Genomic DNA, 21,616 nt, shown 5'->3' on the forward strand with positions numbered 1-21,616 from the left:
CTATTTATAATAGTTGTGTGTACTAATGAGGCTTGCTTGGTGTTGTGGGGGGTGGTCCATGATGAACTTGGGCACCTTATAGTTATAATGGCACCAGAACACACATTTGTGTGAGGGTTTGTTTTGTTTTGTTTTTTCCTGCCACTGGTAGAAGCCTGGAAAAGAGAATTAGGGTGTTTGTGCTGGTACCAGGATGCATGTTGCAGGTTGCGTCTGGCAGGGCTGGGGATTGTGGAAGGTATGTTCCCTGGCATTTTGAAGCCAGTTGGGCCTATCAGCTGCTGGCATTGGAGGTGATGAAGGTGTTCTGCTGGAGAAAGGAATGAGAGTCAGCAGGGGGGTGGGAGGTAGGATGCTGTGGAGGTGGAGCTGGAGGTGGAGGTGTGCAAGCATGAATTTGCATCTAGGTGTGATTGACTGGGATGGTGAAATGCTTCCTGGCTTCTTCCTCCCTTCTTTTTCAAACTGTAGCAAAGAAACCAAGAGGATACTACACTACGAACAGTCCAAGACAGGATGGATGGACTGGTCTGAATGCAGCAGATTTCCCAGAGAGCAAAGACTATTGCGACAGACAAGAGGTCCTTCGGATACCAGGGACAGAATATAAAATCTTTCTCTGCTGCTGTGTCTGCAGTGCAACTTACGTCCCAGCTTCTGGGTCTATTGGTTGCTGCAATTACATGGAAGGCGACAATAATTGAACAGTGGGAAGGAGAGTCACAGATCTCTACTGGCCACCTTCAGCTGATACCTCCTCTTCAGAGACCTTCCAAATGTCAGGTGACTCACTTGGAGGACATACTGGCCCTTCCCCATCTCCACAGGACTAATGGAGAGTGGATATGGGGGATGTATAGTGACAGAGAACAGGGAAATGGGAGTTATGTATATGTTAGTATATGTTATAGTACATGTTAAGGGCTCAGACCCTGCAATTAGATTCCCTGTCCTCTCTACTGAGTGGTCCCCTTTACCATTCAGTAGCTGTGTAACTCTAGACAAGTCTAAAAATAGCCTGTCTCAGTTTCCTCTTCTATAAAATGGGGGTAATAATACCTCATGGCATTATAAGGGTTGAGTGAGCTAAAATATATGTAAAGTGCTTAGAACCATAAGTGCTATATAAATTGTGATTACAGACTATTAAATGAACTGGTGAAATCTCCCTGGGATGATGATAGAGGAGGGTGATGGTCAAAGTCTTAAGTGAATGAAGTAATCAGGAAATTAGTAATGAACAGTGAATGCTATAATGCAAATATCTAAGGAAAAGGATTTCCCCCAAAGGATGAAAGAAATGGGCTCAACCTGGCCACAGAAAAAAGTCCTCTGCCAGTTGTAGCAAGGAGGTGACATTCTATGAGAAGAGGGAGGTCAAGGGAATTCTTTAGGGCAGCCCCGTAATGAAGCATAGTGATCTGGGATAAGCGTCCTGGGGACCTTAGTAACAAACTTTTACTCAGTTCCTGGTATGCAACTTAGTACCTGATATGAATCATGTGCTGCCATGAGGCAGGATGTACCTGGGGGGTCCCATGACTACTGAACCTTCACTCATCCTTGGTATGCAACTATACGACTACCTCTCAGTAAGTAGCCACGTTATATCTGACCATGTACAGCTACCAATGGAAACCCACCCAGAACCTTGTAGAAAATGACAGTGTATATAAGCCCCTGACTGCCTACCGATGGGGCTCAGCTTTGGGATATGAATCTGCTGAGTCAGCACCGGTGCATTAAACCTGCTCTTGTTAGCCCTGGTGTCCACATTTCCTTTGTGCCATGTAACAGTAAGGGAGGAGATTTGTACAGAGATAGAACTGAAGTAAGAGAGGTTCATGTGAAGGCCTTCATTTGGGGAAATGGTTTTGCATAATAGTCAGAACTCTCTTTATCAGAAGAAATTCCAGCTCAAAAAAAATTCCTAGAACGTGTTTGGTATTGTCCCTTCCTTCTCAATTTTTTGGAAGAGTTTGTGAAGGATAGGCACTAATTCATCTCTGAATGTTTGGTAGAATTCATTTGTAAATCCATCAGGTCCTGGGCTTTTGTTTTTGGGGAGGTTTTTAATTACCATTTCAATTTCGCTAATTGTAATTGGTCTGTTTAGGTGTTCTATTTCTTCTTTATCTAGCTTTGGGTGATTGTAGAGTTGTAGGAATTTGTCCATCTCCTCTAGATTGTTAAACTTGTTTCCATATAACTGTTCATAGTAGTTACTGATTATTCTTTTGATTTCTGCTGTGTCCGTTGTGATTTCTCCTCTTTCATTGATGATCCTGTTTATTTGTGCTTTCTCCCTTTTTTCCTTTGTGAGCCTGGCTAGGGGTTTGTCTATTTTATTGATTTTTTCAAAGAACCAGCTCTTGGTTTCATTGATCTTTTGGATTGTTTTTTTAGTTTCAATTTCATTTATTTCTGCTTTGGTTTTTATTATTTCTTTTCTTCTACTGGTTTTGGGGTTTTTTTGTTGTTCTTTTTCTAGATCTTTGAGCTTCGAGATTAGGTTGTTTCTTTGAGTTCTTTCTTGTTTCTTGATGTGAGCTTCTATTGCTATATATTTTCCTCTTATTACTGCTTTTGCTGCATCCCATACATTTAGGATATTGGTGTCCTCCTTGTCGTTCAATTCAAAAAATTTTTTAATTTCCTCTTTGATCTCCTCATTAGTCCAGTGGTCTTCCAGTAGTGTGGTTTTTAATCTCCATGAGGTAGGAAAGTTCCTTGCCTTCTTTTTATGGTTTATTTCTAGTTTGATGCCTTCATGGTCAGAAAAGATGGTTGATATGATTTTAATCTTGGTGTATCTGTTGATGTTTGTCTTGTGCCCCAGTATGTGATCGATCCTGGAGAATGATCCGTGTGCGCTTGAGAAAAATGTGTACTCCGTTTTTTTGGGGTTTAGTGTTCTATAGATGTCTGTTAAGCCCAATTGCTCTAGGTCCTTATTTAGAGCTTTGGTTTCTTTACTTATTTTTTGTCTTGTTGATCTATCCATTGTTGATAGTGGTGTGTTGAAGTCTCCCACTACGTATGTGTTTTCTCTGATGTCTGTTTTCAGAGAGGACAACAGTTGTCTGATATATTTTGGTGCTCCTTCGTTTGGTGCATATATGTTAATGAGTGTTATTTCTTCTTGAAATATTGTCCCCTTGATCATAATGTAGTGACCATTGGGGTCTCTTTTTATCTTTTTGAGTTTGAAATCTGTTTTATCTGATATAAGTATAGCTGTTCCTGCTTTCTTTTTTGGCCCATTTGCTTGTAGGATTGTTTTCCATCCTTTAACTTTGAGCCTATTTTTATCTTTTGTAGCTAAATGTGTTTCCTGTAGACAGCAAAAGGTTGGGTTTTGTTTCTTAATCCAGGCTGCAACTCTGTGTCTTTTTATTGAAGAGTTTAGTCCATTTACATTTAGAGTTAATATTGATATGTTAACATCTGTATTTGCCATTGTGTTTGTCTTTCCTTTGATTTTATTTATTTATTCTTTTAATAACTTTTTTTTTTTTTTTGGCCTTCTTTCATTGTTATTCGTCCCTCTGAGGTTCTGGCTTTAGGACTCCTTGTAGTATTTTTTGGAGTGGGGGTTTAGTTGCAATGAAATTCCGGAGTTTCTGTTTGTCTGGGAAGGTCCATATTCTTTCTTCAAAGAGGAAGGAGAGCTTTGCGGGATAGAGTATTCTTGGTTGGCATCTGTTTTCTTGGAGTCTGTTGACTATGTCCCTCCACTCTCTCCTTGCCCGTAGTGTTTCTTCGGAGAAGTCTGATGTCAGCCTGATTGGCTTTCCTTTGAATGTTATCTGTTTCTTCCCTCTTGCCAGCTTCATTATTTTTTCCTTGTCCTGGATTCTTGGGAGCTTTACTATTATGTGTCTTGCTGTATTTTTTCTTTCGTCGTGGAAGTTTGGTGTTCTTCTTGCTTCTTGTATATCAATTTTCAGCTCCTTCTTCACATTTGGGAAGTTCTCTTCAATTATCTCTTTGAATATTTTCTCTGTTCCTACTTCTCTCTCCTCTCCTTCTGGTATTCCTATAACTCTTATATTTCCTTTCCTCATGGAGTCAGATAGTTCCCGAAGTCTTTCTTCATTCTTTTTCCTTCGTACTTCTCTTTCCTTTTCTGTTTTGGTTCTTTTTATTTCTGTGTCTTCAAGAGCACTTATTCGTTCTTCCATTTCATCAATTCTGCTTTCATTGCTTTTCCCAGAATTCTTTAGTTCTTCCACTAATTCTTTGATCTCCTGCATTTCTTTTACTTCCCTCTTTAGGGACTCAATTTCATTCTTCTGATCGTTGATTATTTTTCCCTTATCATTGTTTTCCTTTATGACTTCTGTCAGTTTTTTAATCACGGCAATTTTAAATTCTCTTTCTGGAAGGCTCAGAAGTTCTTCCAAGTTACTGTCGTTGCCATCTGAGGGCTGGTTTTCTTTTTGTGGTGTGCTTTTTCTCTGGAGAGTTGCTAGGTTGCGTGTGGTTCTTCTCCTCCCTACTGTCTGTTTTCTAATTTGCCGTATGCGTTGGGACACTGTGTAGTTGGATTACACTAATACCAAAACCGAACAAGGACAACACAAAAAAGGAAAACTACAGGCCAATCTCCCTAATGAACACTGATGCAAAAATCCTCAATAAAATTTTAGCCATCAGAATCCAACAATGTATCCATAAGATAATTCACCACGACCAAGTTGGATTCATTCCAGGGGCACAAGGATGGTTTAACATCCGAAAATCAATCAACGTTATCCAACACATCAACAAAAAGAAATATAAAAACCATATGATAATATCAATAGATGCTGAGAAAGCTTTCGACAAAGTGCAACACCCATTCATGATAAAAGCCCTTGAAATTCTTGGGATACAAGGAACATACCTCAACATCATAAAGGCCATCTATGACAAGCCAACAGCCAGTATCATTCTCAATGGTGAAAAGCTGAAAGCAATTCCATTAAGATCTGGAACAAGACAAGGATGTCCACTCTCACCACTGCTTTTCAATATAATACTGGAAGTCCTAGCCAGGGCAATAAGACAAGAGAAAGACATCCAAGGAATCCAAATAGGAAAAGAAGAAGTCAAACTATCACTATTTGCAGACGATATGATATTATACATAGAGAACCCCAAAAACTCCACAGAAAAGCTAATTCAACTCATCAATCAGTTCAGTAAAGTGGCAGGATACAAAATCAACACGCAAAAGTCAGTAGCCTTCCTATACACAAACAATAAATCTGAAGAAGAAGAAATCAAAAAAACCATCCCTTTTGTTATTAAAACAAAAAAAATCAAATATTTGGGAATCAATCTAACAAAAGAGGTAAAGGACCTATACAAAGAAAACTATAAAACACTGTTAAAAGAAATAGAAGAAGACACAAAGAAATGGAGAGACATCCCCTGCTCGTGGATTGGAAGAATAAACATTATTAAAATGGCCATCCTTCCAAAAGCAATATACAGATTCAACGCTATTCCAATCAAAATTTCAATGTCATTCTTCAAAGAAATAGAACAATTATTGATGAAATTCATATGGAATCACAAAAAACCCCGAATAGCCAAAGCTCTCCTGAAAAAAAAAGAAGGGAATGGAGGCATCACACTCCCAGACTTCAAACTATACTACAAAGCCATAATCATCAAAACTGCATGGTATTGGAACAAGAACAGACATACAGACCAATGGAATCGAATAGAAAATCCAGAAATAAACCCACAGATTTATGGTCAACTAATCTTTGACAAAGGAGCAAAGACTATGCATTGGAGCAAAGAAAGTTTGTTCAATAAATGGTGCTGGGAAAACTGGGTCGCTACATGCAAAAGAATGAAGCTTGACCACTACCTCACACCATACACAAAAATCAACTCAAAATGGATTAAAGAACTAGACATAAGACCTGAAACCATAAAATATATAGAAGGAAATATAGGCGAAACACTACGTGATTTGCACATCAAAGACATCTTTACAAACACATCACCCAAAGCAGTGATAGTGAAGGCAAAGATAAACAGCTGGGACTACATCAAATTAAAGAGCTTCTGCACAGCAAAAGAGACAATAACAAAAACAAAGAGAAACCCCACCAACTGGGAGAACATTTTTGCACCCAACACTAATGATAAAGGACTGATCACAAAAATCTGCAAAGAGCTGATGAGACTCAACAACAACAAAGAAAATAATCCAGTCAAAAAATGGGCAGAAGAGCTAAAAAGAAACTTCTCTCAAGAGGAAATGCAAATGGCCAACAGGCATATGAAAAAATGTTCAACATCACTTGCCATCAGGGAAATGCAAATCAAAACTACCATGAGATACCATCTTACACCAGTGAGAATGGCACATATTAAAAAAACTAGCAACAACAAATGCTGGCGAGCGTGTGGAGAAAAAGGAACTCTTCTACACTGTTGGTGGGAGTGCAAACTGGTCTAACCACTGTGGAAAGCTGTGTGGAGATTTCTGGACCTACTAAACATAGAGCTTCCATATGATCCAGCAATTCCACTCCTAGGTATTTACCCAAAGGACACAGAAACATCAATTCCAAAGAACACCTGCACCCCTATGTTTATAGCAGCACTGTTTACAATAGCTAAGCTTTGGAAACAACCCAAATGCCCAAAAATAGATGACTGGATCAAGAAGATGTGGTCCATATATACCATGGAATATTACTCAGCATTCAAAAAAGATAAACACATGCAATTTGCAGCAACATGGATGGCGCTGGAAGGGATCATGCTCAGCGAAATAAGCCAAAAAGAAAAAGAAAAATACCGGATGGTCTCACTCATAGCAGGAATCTAGAAAACTTAAATAAGGGACCAGGAAAACGAATAAGTATAAGAAAGTGAAAATCAAAATCAATAAAAAACTATGAACCAGAGACACTTTTAGGGGGGTGGGGGCGGGAGGGGAGGGATTGGGGTCAGAATGGGGGGGCTGCAATTGTATGGGGAATAGAACAATAAAATTTATTATTAAAAAAAAAAAAAAATTCCTGACTTAAACCAAAAGGAGAATAATACCTCATATTACCAGGAACACCTGAGCCCTAAAGATGTCATAGGGCACCATCTCTATTGTTTCATTCTCAGCAGGCTCTCCACCTTAAGTAAGAACAGCTCAGACAGCGCCAGGCTAAGGTTCCTACCAAATTAGTACCCCTAAAGGAGCATTCCTTTCCTTTGCTTAGTAATTGTCCCAGAGGTGGGTCTTCATGGATCTAAGCTGGGTGGGGGTTAGATGGGGCATCAGTATTACTGGAATCTTTCAGTTAGGAGTGGGAAAATCCTCTTGGTTACCAGAGAAAGAGGGAGTAGAGAGTCCTTTCCCAATAAGTAGAGTTCTTTCCCAATAAGTAAGAAGAAGAATAGAAATGAATTTCATAATGATTTCTGGTTTCTGGGTTTGGTTTCTGAGTCAGCTCAGTCTGAGGTTCCATCGGGGGTGAGCTCCATCAGGGGGTAGGTCTGCTGCCTTTGTTGGGTCCAGGTTTCTGAAGGTGTTCTCAGATCACAGACTTCTCTAAGTATGGCCTTTAATCACCTCATTCAGCATAGCTGGGGGAACTTGAATATGCCGCAGGTTCCTGGACCACACCCAGAGAAGGAAATGTGCAATTTAAAGAAGCATGCCAGGGGATTAGGTACACTTAGGATTGATTGACTTTTTCCTGGGATCTGTAGAGGGAGGTTCAGCACTGTTAAGCTAGATGACTGTGTCTAGCATGAGAGATGAGGACACAGAGAACACAGGAAATAATATGAAAATGGTCAAGAAGATGGTGGAAATCAAAGAATAAGCACCTATGTGTGGGATAATCAGTAAGTGCCAGGCCTGGAGCTGGATGTTTTGTATCATTCTTCTCAATATCCCCAAGGATATCATTCTCCCCATTTTACACAACAGGAAACAGAGGTTCAAAGAAGTTATCTTGTCACTCCAAATATACTGATTCTCATGTTCTGTTCATAAAGGGGAAGAATGATGAGAACAATTTTCAAGCAGTCTATCCACTGCTTGAATATGATATATCTTGAATACCCCTCAGTTCATCAGTGAAAAATATCTAACTTTCTTTATGCTAATTTATGAACCTGAATATTTGAATTTGCAAAAACTCTTCTTGAACCTTAATTCCTACTTGGGGATTTTCAAGTGCTAATTTGAACACTCCAGGAGTAGACATCTGATTAGAGTATTTCAAATATTAACTGTTTATGTTTTAAAAACTAATTGACATATAAACATGTTCAAGGCTAAGCATTTTAATATAAATGTCAGTCAGTATAACCCTGGTAAATACCTACCCTGAAACCCACTGTGAATACCTAACCTGTACCCCACTGTCCTTTATATCCTCTAGTGTGCTGGGATCATCTTCCTTCCTGGCCTCTCAGACCTTGGTTATGCACTCTACTAGAACCATTGGAATTTATCAAGCTCTATTATATTCTTATTTCTCAAATGCTTTCTTTTGCCTTACCTGAAGCTTTTGTTCATGTGCAGTTTCCAGGCATGTTAGGACTGCTTTCAGGCTCTCTCATTCAAAAATCCCATGGATAGCTCTATTAAAAAAAAAAAAAAAGGAAAAGAAAGATTCTTCACCATTACCTTACATCATACAACAAAACAAGATTATTCAACCCCTCTAGAAGGTGATGTTGGAGATAATCTTTGCAACCTTGGAAAAGGCAAATATTTCTTGGGCAGGACACAGAAATTATTAACTGTAAAAAAAAAAGTTAATATATTTGCCTTAATTAAAAATTAAAAATCTCTGCTCTTTGAAAACCTTTGTTTAAATAAAGTGAAAAGGCAAGTCATAGTTTGGGAGAAAATATGCTCAATACCTATACCTAAGGTTCACTTCTAGAGAGTATAAGGAATTCTTACAACTCAATAAAAAGACAAATGACTGGCAAAACATGGGAGTAGATTTGAACACACACTTTCCAGAAGGAAATACATGAAGGACCAGCAAATAAATGAACAGAAAAAATAGCAGTCATCACAGAAAGTGAAATTAAAATCATAGTGAGTTAATAGAACGGTAAAAGATTGATAACATCGTAATTATAGATTAGCTGACAATAACTTGAATGCTGATAAAGGTATAAAATTGCATAATCACTTTGGCAGTTAGTTTGGTACTTTAAATTTTTTTTTAAATGAAATTACACATACATTTATCATATGGCCCAGCACATTCCACTTTTAGGTATCTACCCAAAAGAAATGGAGACACATATTCACAGAAAAGACTTATATATAAATGTTTGCAGCAACTTTAATCATGATACCCCCAAATTAAACCCAAATGTTCATCAATGCATGAACGACTCCTACTACTCCTGCTAAGAATAAAAGTGGTATATCCATATAATAGCAAGCTTCTTAGAAACAACAAAAATGAACTGCTTAACAAGAACACAATAACATGGATGAATATTAAAAATGCTATGCTGAGTATAAGAAGCTGACACACAAATACTACTATATGGTGTGAATCCATTCATATGAAGTTCTAGAATAGATAAGAGTAATGAATTGCGATAGAAAGCAAATCATTGGTTTCCTGACAGTGAGGTGGAGAGATTGCAGAGAATACAGGGAGAGTTTTTGGAGGTTACACAGATCTATGCATTATTCACAATTCATGGAACAATGCACTAAAAATGGTACTTTTTATTTCTTATGGGTATAAACTATGATCCCAATATAGTTGATTTAAACAGTGAAAAATGTCATTTCTGAATTATTCTTTCTAGGCATGAAACCAGCCTTAAGACATTAAAATGCATTTATAACATAACCAAGATGGGATAAATGGAAACCTTTTAGCAGGCCATATAAGTTGTAAGCATTATAAAAGAAACAGAGCATGTAAAAGAAGATATTCCTTTTATAGCTATTGTAGTCTGCAGAGAGGATATAAAATATTAAACACATACAATCTAGTTGGGTAATCTGCCATATTTACCCCAAATCCAGCAACATGGAGAACCACTGTGGGAAAAATACAAGTCAGTTGAACCTGGTATACTATTTATAAAGGACCATCTAAGGAGAGTCTGAATAATCCACAACTAAGAAAGCAGTAGCTAAGAAAGGCGGGGCAAGAATTCTCACACCCTAAAAGCCTGTAAAAGATGTCAGCTCTCACCAATCCTACTCAACATTGTACTGCAGTTAGGCAAGAAGAAGAAAGAAATACTACCCAGTTTGGAGAAGAAGAAGCAAAATCATCTCTATTTGTAGAGGATATGATGTTGGATATAGAAAATCCTAGGGTTCCTAAAATCTACAAGAACTAGTAAGTTCAGCAAGGATGCAGGATATAAGTTCAGTATACAAAATTAAAAAAATGAACTATCTGGCTAAAAAATTAACAAAGGAAGCCCAAAATTTATACAGTGAAAACTGCAAAGTATCATTGAAAGAAATTAGCAAGTTTGAGAAATGGAAAAATGTCCATTTTGTGGATTGGGAAAAAATATTATTAGGGTACTTCCCAAATGAAACCCATAGACTCACCAAGTCCCCATCAAAAGCCTGGGTGCTTATTCTTGTTGTTGACAAGTTCATCTTAAAAATGTATATAGAAATGTAAGAGAGGGCCTCCCTGGTGGCACAGGGGGTTGAGTGCAGCGCTGTGAGGCTATCTGCGGCCTTTGCGGTGTGAGTTCAATCCCTAGCCATCTGGGAAGCAACCCACATGGCTCAGGAGACCTCTCCTGCCTTGCCCACTGCTCCCTGCAGCAGTGCATTTCAGTACATCTGCCTGTTCTGCTCCCCACTCTCTGTGGTGAATCTTCTCACCATCTGCGATGCTGGCTGTACCCCACTTCCTAAAAAAAAAAGATTAGGGCCTCCCCTGGTGGCGCAGCGGTTGAGCACTGGGCTGCAAAGCTGCCCACAGCCTCTGCAGCGCTGGTTCGGTCCCCAGTCTCAGGCAAGGGTCCCCCATGGTGCACAGACCTTTCCTGCTGTGCCGGCTGCTCCCCTCAGCAGTGCATTTCGTCATTATGCCTGTTCTGTTCCCCGCTCTGGCTCTGGTGAATTCTCTCACCCTCCTGCCCTTCTGACTGTACCCAGTGCTTCTATAAATAAATAAATAAATCTTAAAAAAAAAAAGATTAAAAAAATAAATGTAAGAGACACAGAACAGTCAGAAAATCTTGAAAAAGAACAAAGTAAGACTCAGACTTCCTAATTTCAAAACTTACTATTAAGCTACAATAATCAAAACAGTCTGGTAATGCCATAAAGACAGACATTACATATCCAGGGTAGAATTGAGAGTCCAGAAATAAACCTATAAATCTATGGTCAACTGATTTTCAACAATAGGGCAGGCCCATACAATGGGGAGAGGATAGTATCATCAACAAATGGTGTTGAGACAATTGGATATCTACATGCAATGCAATGAAGTGGGACCCATAATTCAGACCATTTATAACAATTAACTCAAAAGGGATCAAAGACCTAAATGTTAAGAGCTAAAACTTTAAGACTCTTATAAGAAAACATAGTATAAACTTTGGTGACTTTGGATTAGGCAATGATTAGATGTGAAACCAGAAGAACCAGCACCCAAATAAAACATAAATTAGACTTCTTCAAAATTAAAAATCTGTGTGCCTCAAAGGACACCATCAAAAAAATGAAAAAAACTTTCCATACGGGGGGAGAAAATATCTGTAAATGATATATTTGATAAGGGACTTACATCTAGAATACATAAAGAATTCTCTTTTTTGCATTTTAGCAGTTTTAAATGAAAACTGTATATAACTTTATTCCTGCATTTTCTAAAATTTTTCTTCTTTATATTTACATTTTTCCTTTCCAATATGGTGAGATTTGACTTTATATTCTAGAATCTTTTTGCGGTCTTTGTCTAGTTCTAGGATGAATGCCCACAGGGACAGTTTTCTGCTGCACTTGTTCAGGCTCTATGACATACTTCTTCCTGTAAACCTGGACTACTTTGCTAATTTGTTGCCCTTTGTAGTGTCCTTGAACAACCTGAACTTTATTAACCTCTGGATGAGCATGTATCAGTTCTTTGGGAACTGGGGATGACATAATTGCCTAGGAATGTGGGAAGATGCATCGAAATGCCTTTTTTCTGGTTTTTGCTCTGGTCAAAAGTCACAAAGGGATTGGCCTCATTTTGTCTGCTGATGCTTCAGCAATGGTCACAAAAGGAAAGAGATCTATATAATATTCTGGTTTTGTGCATCAAGAACTCTCACAACATAACGTAATAGTAAAAAAAAAAAGACAACTCATTTTAAAAAATGGGCTCAGTTTTTGAACAGATATTTCTCCAAAGGAGATATGCAAATGACCAATAGTCACATGAGGATATGTTCAATGTCATTAATCATTAGGGAAATGCAAATCAAAATCACAATGAGATATTATTTTATGCTCACTAAGATGGCTATAATAAAGGGCAGAAAATAACAAGAGTTGGTGAAGATATGGGGAGTGCTTATACACTGTTGGTAGGAATGAAAATTACTGTAGCTGTTGTGAAAAAATGGTTTGGCAATCAGCAATAGGCAAACTAGAGTTACCATATGGCCTAGTAATTCTACTCATAGGTATATGCCCAACAAAGTTGATAACATATGTAGACTGTAACTTGCACATGAATGTTCATAGCAGCATTATTATTAAGAGCTAAAACATAGAAGCCACCCAACAGATGTCTATCAACAGATGAACAAATAATGAAGTATATAATGGAATATTATTTGACCATAAAATGGAATGAAGTTGTGATAAGTGCCATAATATAGATGAACCTTGAAAACATGCTATGTAAAAGATGCTAGACAGTAAAAGATGCTAGACAGTAAAAATTATTGTGTAATTTCATTTATCTGAAATGTCCAGAATAGGCAAATCCATAAAGTCAGTAACTACATTAGTGGTTTCCAGAGGCTGTGGGAAGGAGGGGTGGGAGAGTGATTACTAGGAGTATGGGGTTTTCTTTTTGAGGTCTTAAGAATGTTCTGGAATTATAATACAACTTTGTGAATATATTAAAACCAATAAGCTATTAAAATGGGATATCTATTCTGCCTTCATCAAACCATCCAATGCAAACACTTATGTTTTGTAAATTATACAGAAAAAGAAATAAAAATCCTTCCAATAGAAGCCAGGTGCGTCCATTCCTGAAATTGTATTTTGGAAAGGTGTGTCTCTCATAAAGGTGTGAATGAACGTGGGTAAGATCTTTACCCAATGCTACTGATTAGTGGTCTGGAGCTAAGAGTCACCCTGACTATTGTGGGGAGAACAATTTGCTTCTCTGTAACTACCAGTCAAACAGAAAGTATATATTTATGATAATCTGCATGGGCATTGGTATATCAAATCAGGCAGTGGCACTCTATTAACAATCCAACTATGTACAATTATGCCTATGAACAACTAACCTTTAAAAGAAGAATGATCCCATAGGAGTTTTATGTGGTTGAAGCCTTAAGACATAAAAGAAGTAAGAGTTCAATTGAAATACATGTTTGCCCAGAATGTCTAAACCTTGAACTATTTAGCAATCACCCAGCTACAATGAAATAATTAAATGGTCCAACAAGTACATTCAAAATGACTGGCAACTTTGAGGGTATGGTCAAGTTGTCACTAGCCAAGGTATACATTATCAGTAGATTTTTTTTTAAAAGATTTATTTATTTATACACACAAGAACTGGGGTGTAAGCCAGATATGCAGGGGGGTGAGAGGAATCACCAGAGATACAAGGGGGAACAGAACAGGTAGATCTACTGAAATACACTGCTGATGGGAGCAATGGGCAAGACAGAAGAGGTCTGCTGCACCGTGGCCAGGGATCAAACTCATACTGCAGTGGCTAACAACAGCTTGAAAGTGCTGTGTCTTTAAGCCCTGCACCACCAGGGAGGTTATATCATTGGATTTTTATGTTTAATCGCCCTTTGCTTTTTGTTTATCACTGTAATTTGGCACATGTTTGTAAGGCACATGTTCTCTCATGACTCTCTTCCCAGGGAAAAAGCATTCGTTTTTGAATTAGATTTTTTTATCAGCAAATGGGAATTGAAGACACAAGAAATTTTTTGAAAAGTATCATTGTAAGTAATTTTATCACATGTGAGGGCATGTTCATTTCACTCATAAAGGATATCTTTACTTCAATAAAGCACTTAGAATGGCTGATTCACATAAAGGTGTTTATGAGTTTATGACTGATGGTTTGGAAAAGCACTTTCCAAATAAAAAAATTCAAAATGCTTACTAGAAAATACAAAATGCAAAATAATGAGGGAACTTTGGCTTGAATGAAAGTATTCTGGCAAGAAAGTATGAGGTATAACATTTAAATTATGTTTTAAATCACCAATTTTGTTTTCTATTAAAGTTTCATTTCTATACTCATCAAAATGAACTATAGTCAAATAATATATTGGAAGCCTAAGTTCCCCATTAGTAAGATATTTAAAGGAAGGAGAAAAGGGAAAAATTACTATGTTATCACATGCAATGATCGAGTGGGATTTATTCCAGGGATGCAAATGATAGTTCAACACTGCAAATCAATCAGTGTGCTACTCTCCATTAACAGAATGAAGGATAAAATGTATATGATCATTTCAACAGATTCCAAAAATAAAACATTACACAAAAGCAACATGCATTTATGATAAAAACTCTCCACAAAATGGGCATACCGGGAATATATCTCAACATAGTAAAGGCCATCTATGACAAGCTCATAGCCAACATTATACTCAATGGTGAAACTCTTGAAAACTTTTCCACTAAGATCAGAAACAAGAAAAGGATGCTCATTTTCCCCATTTTTATTCAACACTATTTTGGATGTTTTTGTCTGAGCAATTAGGCAAGAAAAAAATAAAATGTATCCAGTTTAGTTTTATAAGTCAGGATCAGCTGAAGGAAAGGAAAAATGCAAATAACAGAAAGGTTTTGTCTATGCCAGAATTTTGTAATCTTTACTTCATAAGTCATCTAATTTCCTAGAATTGTCTTTGCTTTATAGTTGAGTTGAAGTAGGAGAAATTTCATGAAATACCATAAGCCACTGACAAAGCAAACAGCAAAAAGCTTGCAAACAGCTCTATTCTCCTAAGATAGCCTTTAGAAGGCAGAAGCATTCTACTTTTGCTTTTAAAATGTTCATTCCCCTTTTGTGTTTTTCAATGCGGATATCAATGCTGAATGACAGGTTCAAATTTTTGTAGTGAATGGTGGCTGGTATTATCAAGGTTCAGAGTTGTAAGTAGCTGAAGGCTATACTATACGATTTAGTCGCACAGAATTTCTAGCTGTTATGCAGAACTAGGCTTAGAAACTGAGCAGGAAAGCAAGGGAGGAGGGTAGCATGGACCACAACAAAAACAAGCCACAGACCCAAGCTGGGAAGGAGCCTCCTGCCATTGCCACTAAACCCTTTGCTGCTGCTGGAAACCAGAGGCCCCTGGATTGAGGCTGTCAGATAAATACAGGATACTAGTTACATTTGAATTTTAAATAAACAATGCATCACTTTTTAGCATATGTATGTGCCACACAATATTTGGAACAGACTTATCCTGAAAAATCACACTAAGATTAATTTTTTATCTTAAATTCAAATTTAAAAAGATACATACTTTATTTTCTCTTTAATGCATGTTCTTCTCTTTCTCAGTGCCTAGTAGTCTGTGACTTGGGGGCCAGGAGTGACAATATAATTCTCTTTGTCAGCTACTGGCTCAAGAACCCAGATTTAAACTGGCAGGAGATAGCACCCTGTTGGCCATGTTGTGGGTTTCAGCATTGGGCTGGTGACCCACCTGGTCAAGAAGAAGAGAAAAAAGTTGGCTGGAAGATTTAAGGGCATATTACCTTATTTCTGAGGTCTGCATTTTAGAAATGAGCTCATCTTGCTCCAAATACTATTTTGTGTACTTGTGAAGCCTGATAACTCGGCTGCCATCTTGCTTCCAGCCCAAGATGAAGAACCTACAGGGAAAACAAAGGCAGAAAGCCACACAGAAATTGCAGAGAAATGGGGCTGGAAACAGTGGATTCATTCTCCTGAAGCCAGTTCAACATCTGGACATTCAGTTATGCTCACCAATACATTTTTATTTGGTGTAAGCAATGTCAAGTTGGGTGTTCTGGTACTTGCAGCCAAAGGCAACCCAACTGGAGAAAGTGTTCATGAATATTTAAGACACTTTTGTTAGCTTATCTGGTTGAATTTGCCAAGTTTAACATAATGTGTTTTGATTGAACTAGAAATGATTGCTATTATGAACTTGTGAGGCAAAATTAGTATTTAAATTAATGCAACACAAACAAGTAGAGATCCATTTCATTAGGCCAGGAAGAGAAGCAGCTTATGATTATTGCCAGATTCTTGCTCTTTTTGCATGAATGCCCGGAGGATGAGCCAGCCTCTCCGGGAGCACCCTCTGGGGAGGGAAACACTGAACTTTCTGGAAAGGCCTACAGTACAAACATAAACAGTATTTCAGAAATGTTTACCCTCTCCTTAATTTATGCAGTAGACAGTTGCTGCGTTGCCCTGCCTAGCAACACTTCCCACATTTTTGGGTAGCGACACCCTGTTTCCCCTGGATAACTCTCTCTCTCTCCCCCTATCCCTGTCATCCTGTGGGAGTCAGACATGCAGGTACCATACCTGCTCCCTACCATGTGGGAGATACACAAGATGGAAAATCTCTGGTGTCGTTCCTAAAGGGACACTCCATGGGATGCTGCTCCTGAGACCCCTGGAAATATCTCACTCCTGTTCTTTCTAAGTCTTGGATCTCAATTCCCCACCACCACTGCCACCCTGCCATTCCAGGTGGCTTGGCTTAAAGTAGTCACAGTGAGTTTCTCTTGCCTGCTGCCAAAACCCAAACTCACACTCTCTATCAAAACATTTCTCCAACACAACTGAGTCTTTCTTTAGGAGTTACAAGTTTTATTGAGTTACAATTTGTATTTTTACTAAGCAGGTATGAATATAAGCCTGCTAGAAACCTGTTAAAACAACGTCTATCACATAATCAATTATTACCATATAATCAATTTATTAATAAAAGCCTTGTTGGGAAGTAAAGAATTGAAAATTAAGGTGCCTTTTAAAAATTTATTTTAAAAACAATGTGTGCAAAGCTCTGTTTAATCGTCACCACAATCTGGTGATAGAAATGGAATCATTACCCCCATTTTACATTACCCCCATTTTGTAATGGGCACACAGAAAAGATATGTCACACACTCAAGGCCACACAGTAAATGGCAGTGCTGCAATTCAAACATGACCGTTTGACTCCAGCCTCTGCCCTTATTCATTGTGTAAAATCTGCCATCGTCACAATCCTGAGACTTCTAATGAATAAGAGTAGATTATACGCAAAAGGCTCTCAATGACAGAATATCTTCCAGCCCATAAGCAAGAAAGATCAACAGAACTGGCTGAATCTCCTGGGTCCCCATTTTCAATTTCTGAGCCAAGTGCAAACTTCCTAGAATTTTCAGGGCGAAAATATCCTCAGCTAATCAGGAAGCAAGCATGAGCTAAACCCAAACACCTGCTACTGTTTTTCTTTCACTGTTGCCAGGTGCTCCGGGAGCAGCAGTGGATCAATAAGCAATTAAAAATGGAAACTGAATGTAATTAATTATATGACTAGCTTATTAAGTTTATTTCCATTAAAATTGCCCCATAAAACTGGAGTGTTTTAAAGGCAGTCATAGAAAAGGGGAGACAAGAGGGCTGAAGTCTTTTTCCCATTTGACTCAGCTATGAGTCATAGCCTCCACGGTGTGAATTCTCTCTTCTCACCATTATTAACTCTAGTAAATATTTAACTCATTGGATCACATATTCATTCAGCCAAATGCACTGAGTACCTGCTGAGTGCCAGGTCCTGTCCTGGGCACTTGGGGGTACTGCAGGGGCAGGCACACGGAGACCGCAGCCCTCACGATGACGCTTCACGGCTTCTCTGCGGGGAGTTGTGATTTCCAGACCATTGAAAAAGCTTGTATTTCTCTGAGCCCCTGATTGCTCCTATCACTGTAATGAATGAAAGAGTGGCTTCATCTGAGGGCTGTGCTGAGTCAGTGAGGCCCTGTAACATCAGCCCTTCCAGAGCTGTGGGCACCGAGGTGAAGGCTGCCCGTCACAGGCGATAATATCTATAGGAAATATTCGTTCTTGTGTGCCCAGCATTTATAGGAACAAACTGCACTTCATGTACTCTAACACACTTAATTCTCACAACCTGACACCTACTAGTCTTAACTAAAATTGAGGTGTCTTGTAAGCCTGTCCCGTTGTGTGTGATGGGGTTATTATCTGACAATATCATAGTTGGGCATGGCTGTTACTGTTCTCAGCATTGAGGAGAATTACGAGCGTTGTTGATACTGCCTGTGTTATTTGTTATTTGTAATGTCTTCCGGTTCTTGCCTGAATCTTTCTGTTGGCACCGACCAGGAAGATGATCTTGCATAATGGGTGCCAATGGTATGGCAGTATCACTCTCAGAGAGGGCCTGAGCAGGTGAGGTGTGCGTACTGAAGTGCTTTTCTGTGAAATGATGCTTGGCTAATCCTCTGGATAGAACAGAGGATGGTTTTGTGTGGAAAAAAGTCTCAGTGATAAGGAAACACTTTGCTCTAGTTTAATTGGTGTTTTATGATGTGATGTGTCTTGTAATCAAGGGCATCTTGGGCTTAATAAAATACTGAATCATTAGGCCCTCTTTACAAATGAGGAAGCTGAAATACAAGAATGTGATTTAATTTGCCCCAAATCCCACAGCTAGGATATGACAGAACCTGGACTTTACCCTGAATTGTGTGGTTGAGTCCACACTCTCAGCTAGCAGTTGTACTATGATATTCCCCAGTATTCATGCCCTGTTGAAGAAGGTATTGCAGTCTGATTTACTCACTTACCCAAGCAAGATTTATCAGGTACCTTGTCTGTGCCACATATTAACGTATGTCAGGGACAAGTCCAGTGGGGAGCAAGAACTTGGAGCTACCCTCACGGAGAATATGTTTCATAAAGGGACTGAGTCTCTACATCAATGACAGGAATAAGTTTAAAGTTGCAAATGTGTAGTAACAGGAATGAGAGGGATACAAACTTTTAAAATATAAAATGAGGAGTCCTTTCATAATGTGGAAAATCAAGGAAGGCTTCCTGGAAGAAGAGTCCTTTGAGGTAAAGGTAAAATAGGCAAAGAAAGTAGAGGAAGGAGCACCTTAGAAAGAGGAAATAGCATGTGATGAGAAAAGGTTAGCACCTTCCCATATTGGAGAGAAGCCAGGATGGCATGCATGGGCATGTGTACGTCTCTCTGTGTGTGTGTGTGTGTGTGTGTGTGTGTGTGTGTGTGTGTATAGGTAGGTAGGTAGGGGTCTGAGTGATACAAGATGAAGGTAGGGAAATAGGCTGGTAAGATCAAGCATGGCCCTACAGGTCCCTGATCTTGGACCAGATCATGGTCTTTGTCCCTGATCTTAGACCTGGTCCCCAAGATCAGGGACCAGGGCCATGTTAAGGATTTGTCTTCATCATGAAAGTAATGATATTTTTGCCAAAGTTTAATTGTCCCATTTATCGTTTCCTAGTTCTAACTCTATTTCAGTAAATCTGAGACTGTTCTAAAGGCTGATTTACTCTCTCTGGACAGGAATCAATTTCCTGAAAATTCTTGATAAGCAGCTATCCATATATAAGGTACAATTATTTCCCTTGCTATTCAAAACTGTTCTTCTCCTGCTCTGGTTAAAATGCACTGAAATACACATGAGTCAGGGTTACTTAAAACAACTTTAGATATGGTTATCTCAGTTCATTGGGACTGCTATAACAAAATATGATCAAGTGTGTTTTGTAAACAGCAGTTTATTTCTCACAGTTCTGGAAGCTGGAAGTCCAAGATCAAGGACTGGGATTCTTCTGGGTCACAGACTTCTTGTGGTATCCTCACATCGATGGGGCTTGGGAACTCTGTAGGATAATAAACAAAGTTTATTTTCTTATATGTAAACATGTGGCATGGAAATATGCATGCAGTGTGCTAAGATCATGTACATTAAATATAGCACATTTAATGAATTCAAAATGTATTTTTTTCACTAAAATTAGGATGTCTAAAGGAATGTCACATATTGTCAGTATCTTTTCTCTTTTATTGATAACTAACTAGTGTGTAGTGTCTCAGTTCAATCAAGTAGAGAGTGTAAGAGTCAAGTTTCTAGATGTGGAGGCTCAGGCAAATATTGGGGTTTATGCAGCTCATTGAACAGCCTGTAAGAAGGATGTAAAGCAAAAGAGGGAAAAGACAGAGGCATGGACGATCTTAGTTCAACTCTAGTCTCTGCTGATCCAAAGGAAGTGTGTTCTGAAGCTTCACTCCATCATGTTTTTATACCCTTGAGGCAAGGGACCTTTTGTGCCCCCAAATTAGTTGGTCATTGACTATGGGCTGCCTTTTGAGAGATCATAACCTTCTGAGCAAAGAGCTCCCAACAGACTATAATATTCTCAGAAGTGGTGCATCTGGGAGATGTTATTAGTCAATAGTCACAATAACTAGTTGGAGGGTTTCAATTTGGTGCAGGGACCTGGGGGACACCGCAGCATTCACTATAGGAATCTTGCTTAGCCTCATGGCCCACAGCACCCACAAAGTAAGAACTAGCTGCTCTCTAGAAGAATAATCATTGTGTTATGGCATGACTTGCAAAACCCTCAGCAATATTCCTTGAGTAGACTCAGTCACCCAATGCCCAAGTGCTATCTCCTAGCTGTTCTGTGAATAGGGCAATCAGGTGCTGTCAGAAGCCACACCCGCCACGGGCACAAAGCCATTTCTTTCTGTGTGTGGCAGATCTGGTTTCTGATGGAATCCACACATGGAGCGGGTGGGGGGGGGGAGGGATGGTGGGCAGGGAGGGGGTAACCTAAGGGAGGTATATAGACCGATTCAGGCCATGACGACTCTTCCCTAGTTTGTGTTCCTCTCCCCTCTTCTGTCTTAGCTTGCTCTGTGGGTGGATGACATTCCCAGATCTAATCAAGGGTTTAGACAAGGATAGAGTAAGTCCTTTATATCAATTTCCCCCAGTGCAGTGATAACAGCAGTAAAAGCAATGACATAATCAACAATAAATGTTTTCTGGGCATTAGGTGTTTTCCAGTCCCTAAAGTTTGTGAAAGAAGGTATCAGTGACCTTCTGGTTAAGAAAGGCTAAACCTCAATTTTTGGATCCTTCTAAATTGTATTGTTCGAGTACCCATTTAAGTTGACTAAGAAATGAATACTAAACTGATCGGAGAAAATAAAAGACAATTTGGTCAATATAGTCTCCTATAGACATAGATTTACCAATAGGGACACTGACTTAATTAAAAGAGACACAGTGGCAACAGAGGAATGGGATCTTAAGCATACAAGGCTGAACAGGAGCTTAGAGATGGTGAAAGGTTCCAACTTTCTAATTGTACGTGTGGAAAAATTATCACTGCTAAAA

The 21,616-nt window shown here is 38.8% G+C and overlaps 1 protein-coding gene and 1 long non-coding RNA gene across 4 annotated transcripts in view; one reads left to right on the forward strand and one right to left on the reverse strand.

Annotated features, from left to right (window-relative positions):
- Positions 1-484, forward strand: part of LOC119231113 (uncharacterized) — a 28,058-nt gene extending 27,574 nt beyond the window's left edge. Inside the window, exon 5 of the long non-coding RNA XR_008549532.1 lies at positions 472-484. This is a non-coding gene — a long non-coding RNA (uncharacterized LOC119231113). The remainder of the gene's footprint in view (positions 1-471) is intronic.
- An 8,041-nt stretch (positions 485-8,525) lies between these two features.
- LOC119231321 (thioredoxin domain-containing protein 8) overlaps positions 8,526-21,616 on the reverse strand; it is a 38,453-nt gene continuing 25,362 nt past the window's right edge. The window contains exons 7-10 of one of the 3 annotated variants that reach the window (XR_008549530.1): positions 19,997-20,090; positions 17,975-18,140; positions 15,950-16,066; positions 8,526-8,601 (exon numbers count right to left, since the gene is read on the reverse strand). Coding sequence is in view for 1 of the 3 variants with exons in the window: in XM_054689003.1 (XP_054544978.1) it covers positions 20,045-20,090 (46 nt within the window). In the remaining 2 variants the exon portion in view is untranslated. Of the gene's footprint in view, positions 8,602-15,949; positions 16,067-17,974; positions 18,141-19,974; positions 20,091-21,616 lie in introns of those variants that run through there. The other 2 variants (XR_008549531.1, XM_054689003.1) reach the window with 2 other exon arrangements.

The sequence above is a fragment of the Talpa occidentalis genome, unplaced genomic scaffold (assembly GCF_014898055.3).
Source record: "Talpa occidentalis isolate TD23 unplaced genomic scaffold, MPIMG_talOcc4v2.1 talOcc4.7, whole genome shotgun sequence".
Taxonomy (NCBI): Eukaryota; Metazoa; Chordata; class Mammalia; order Eulipotyphla; family Talpidae; genus Talpa; species Talpa occidentalis.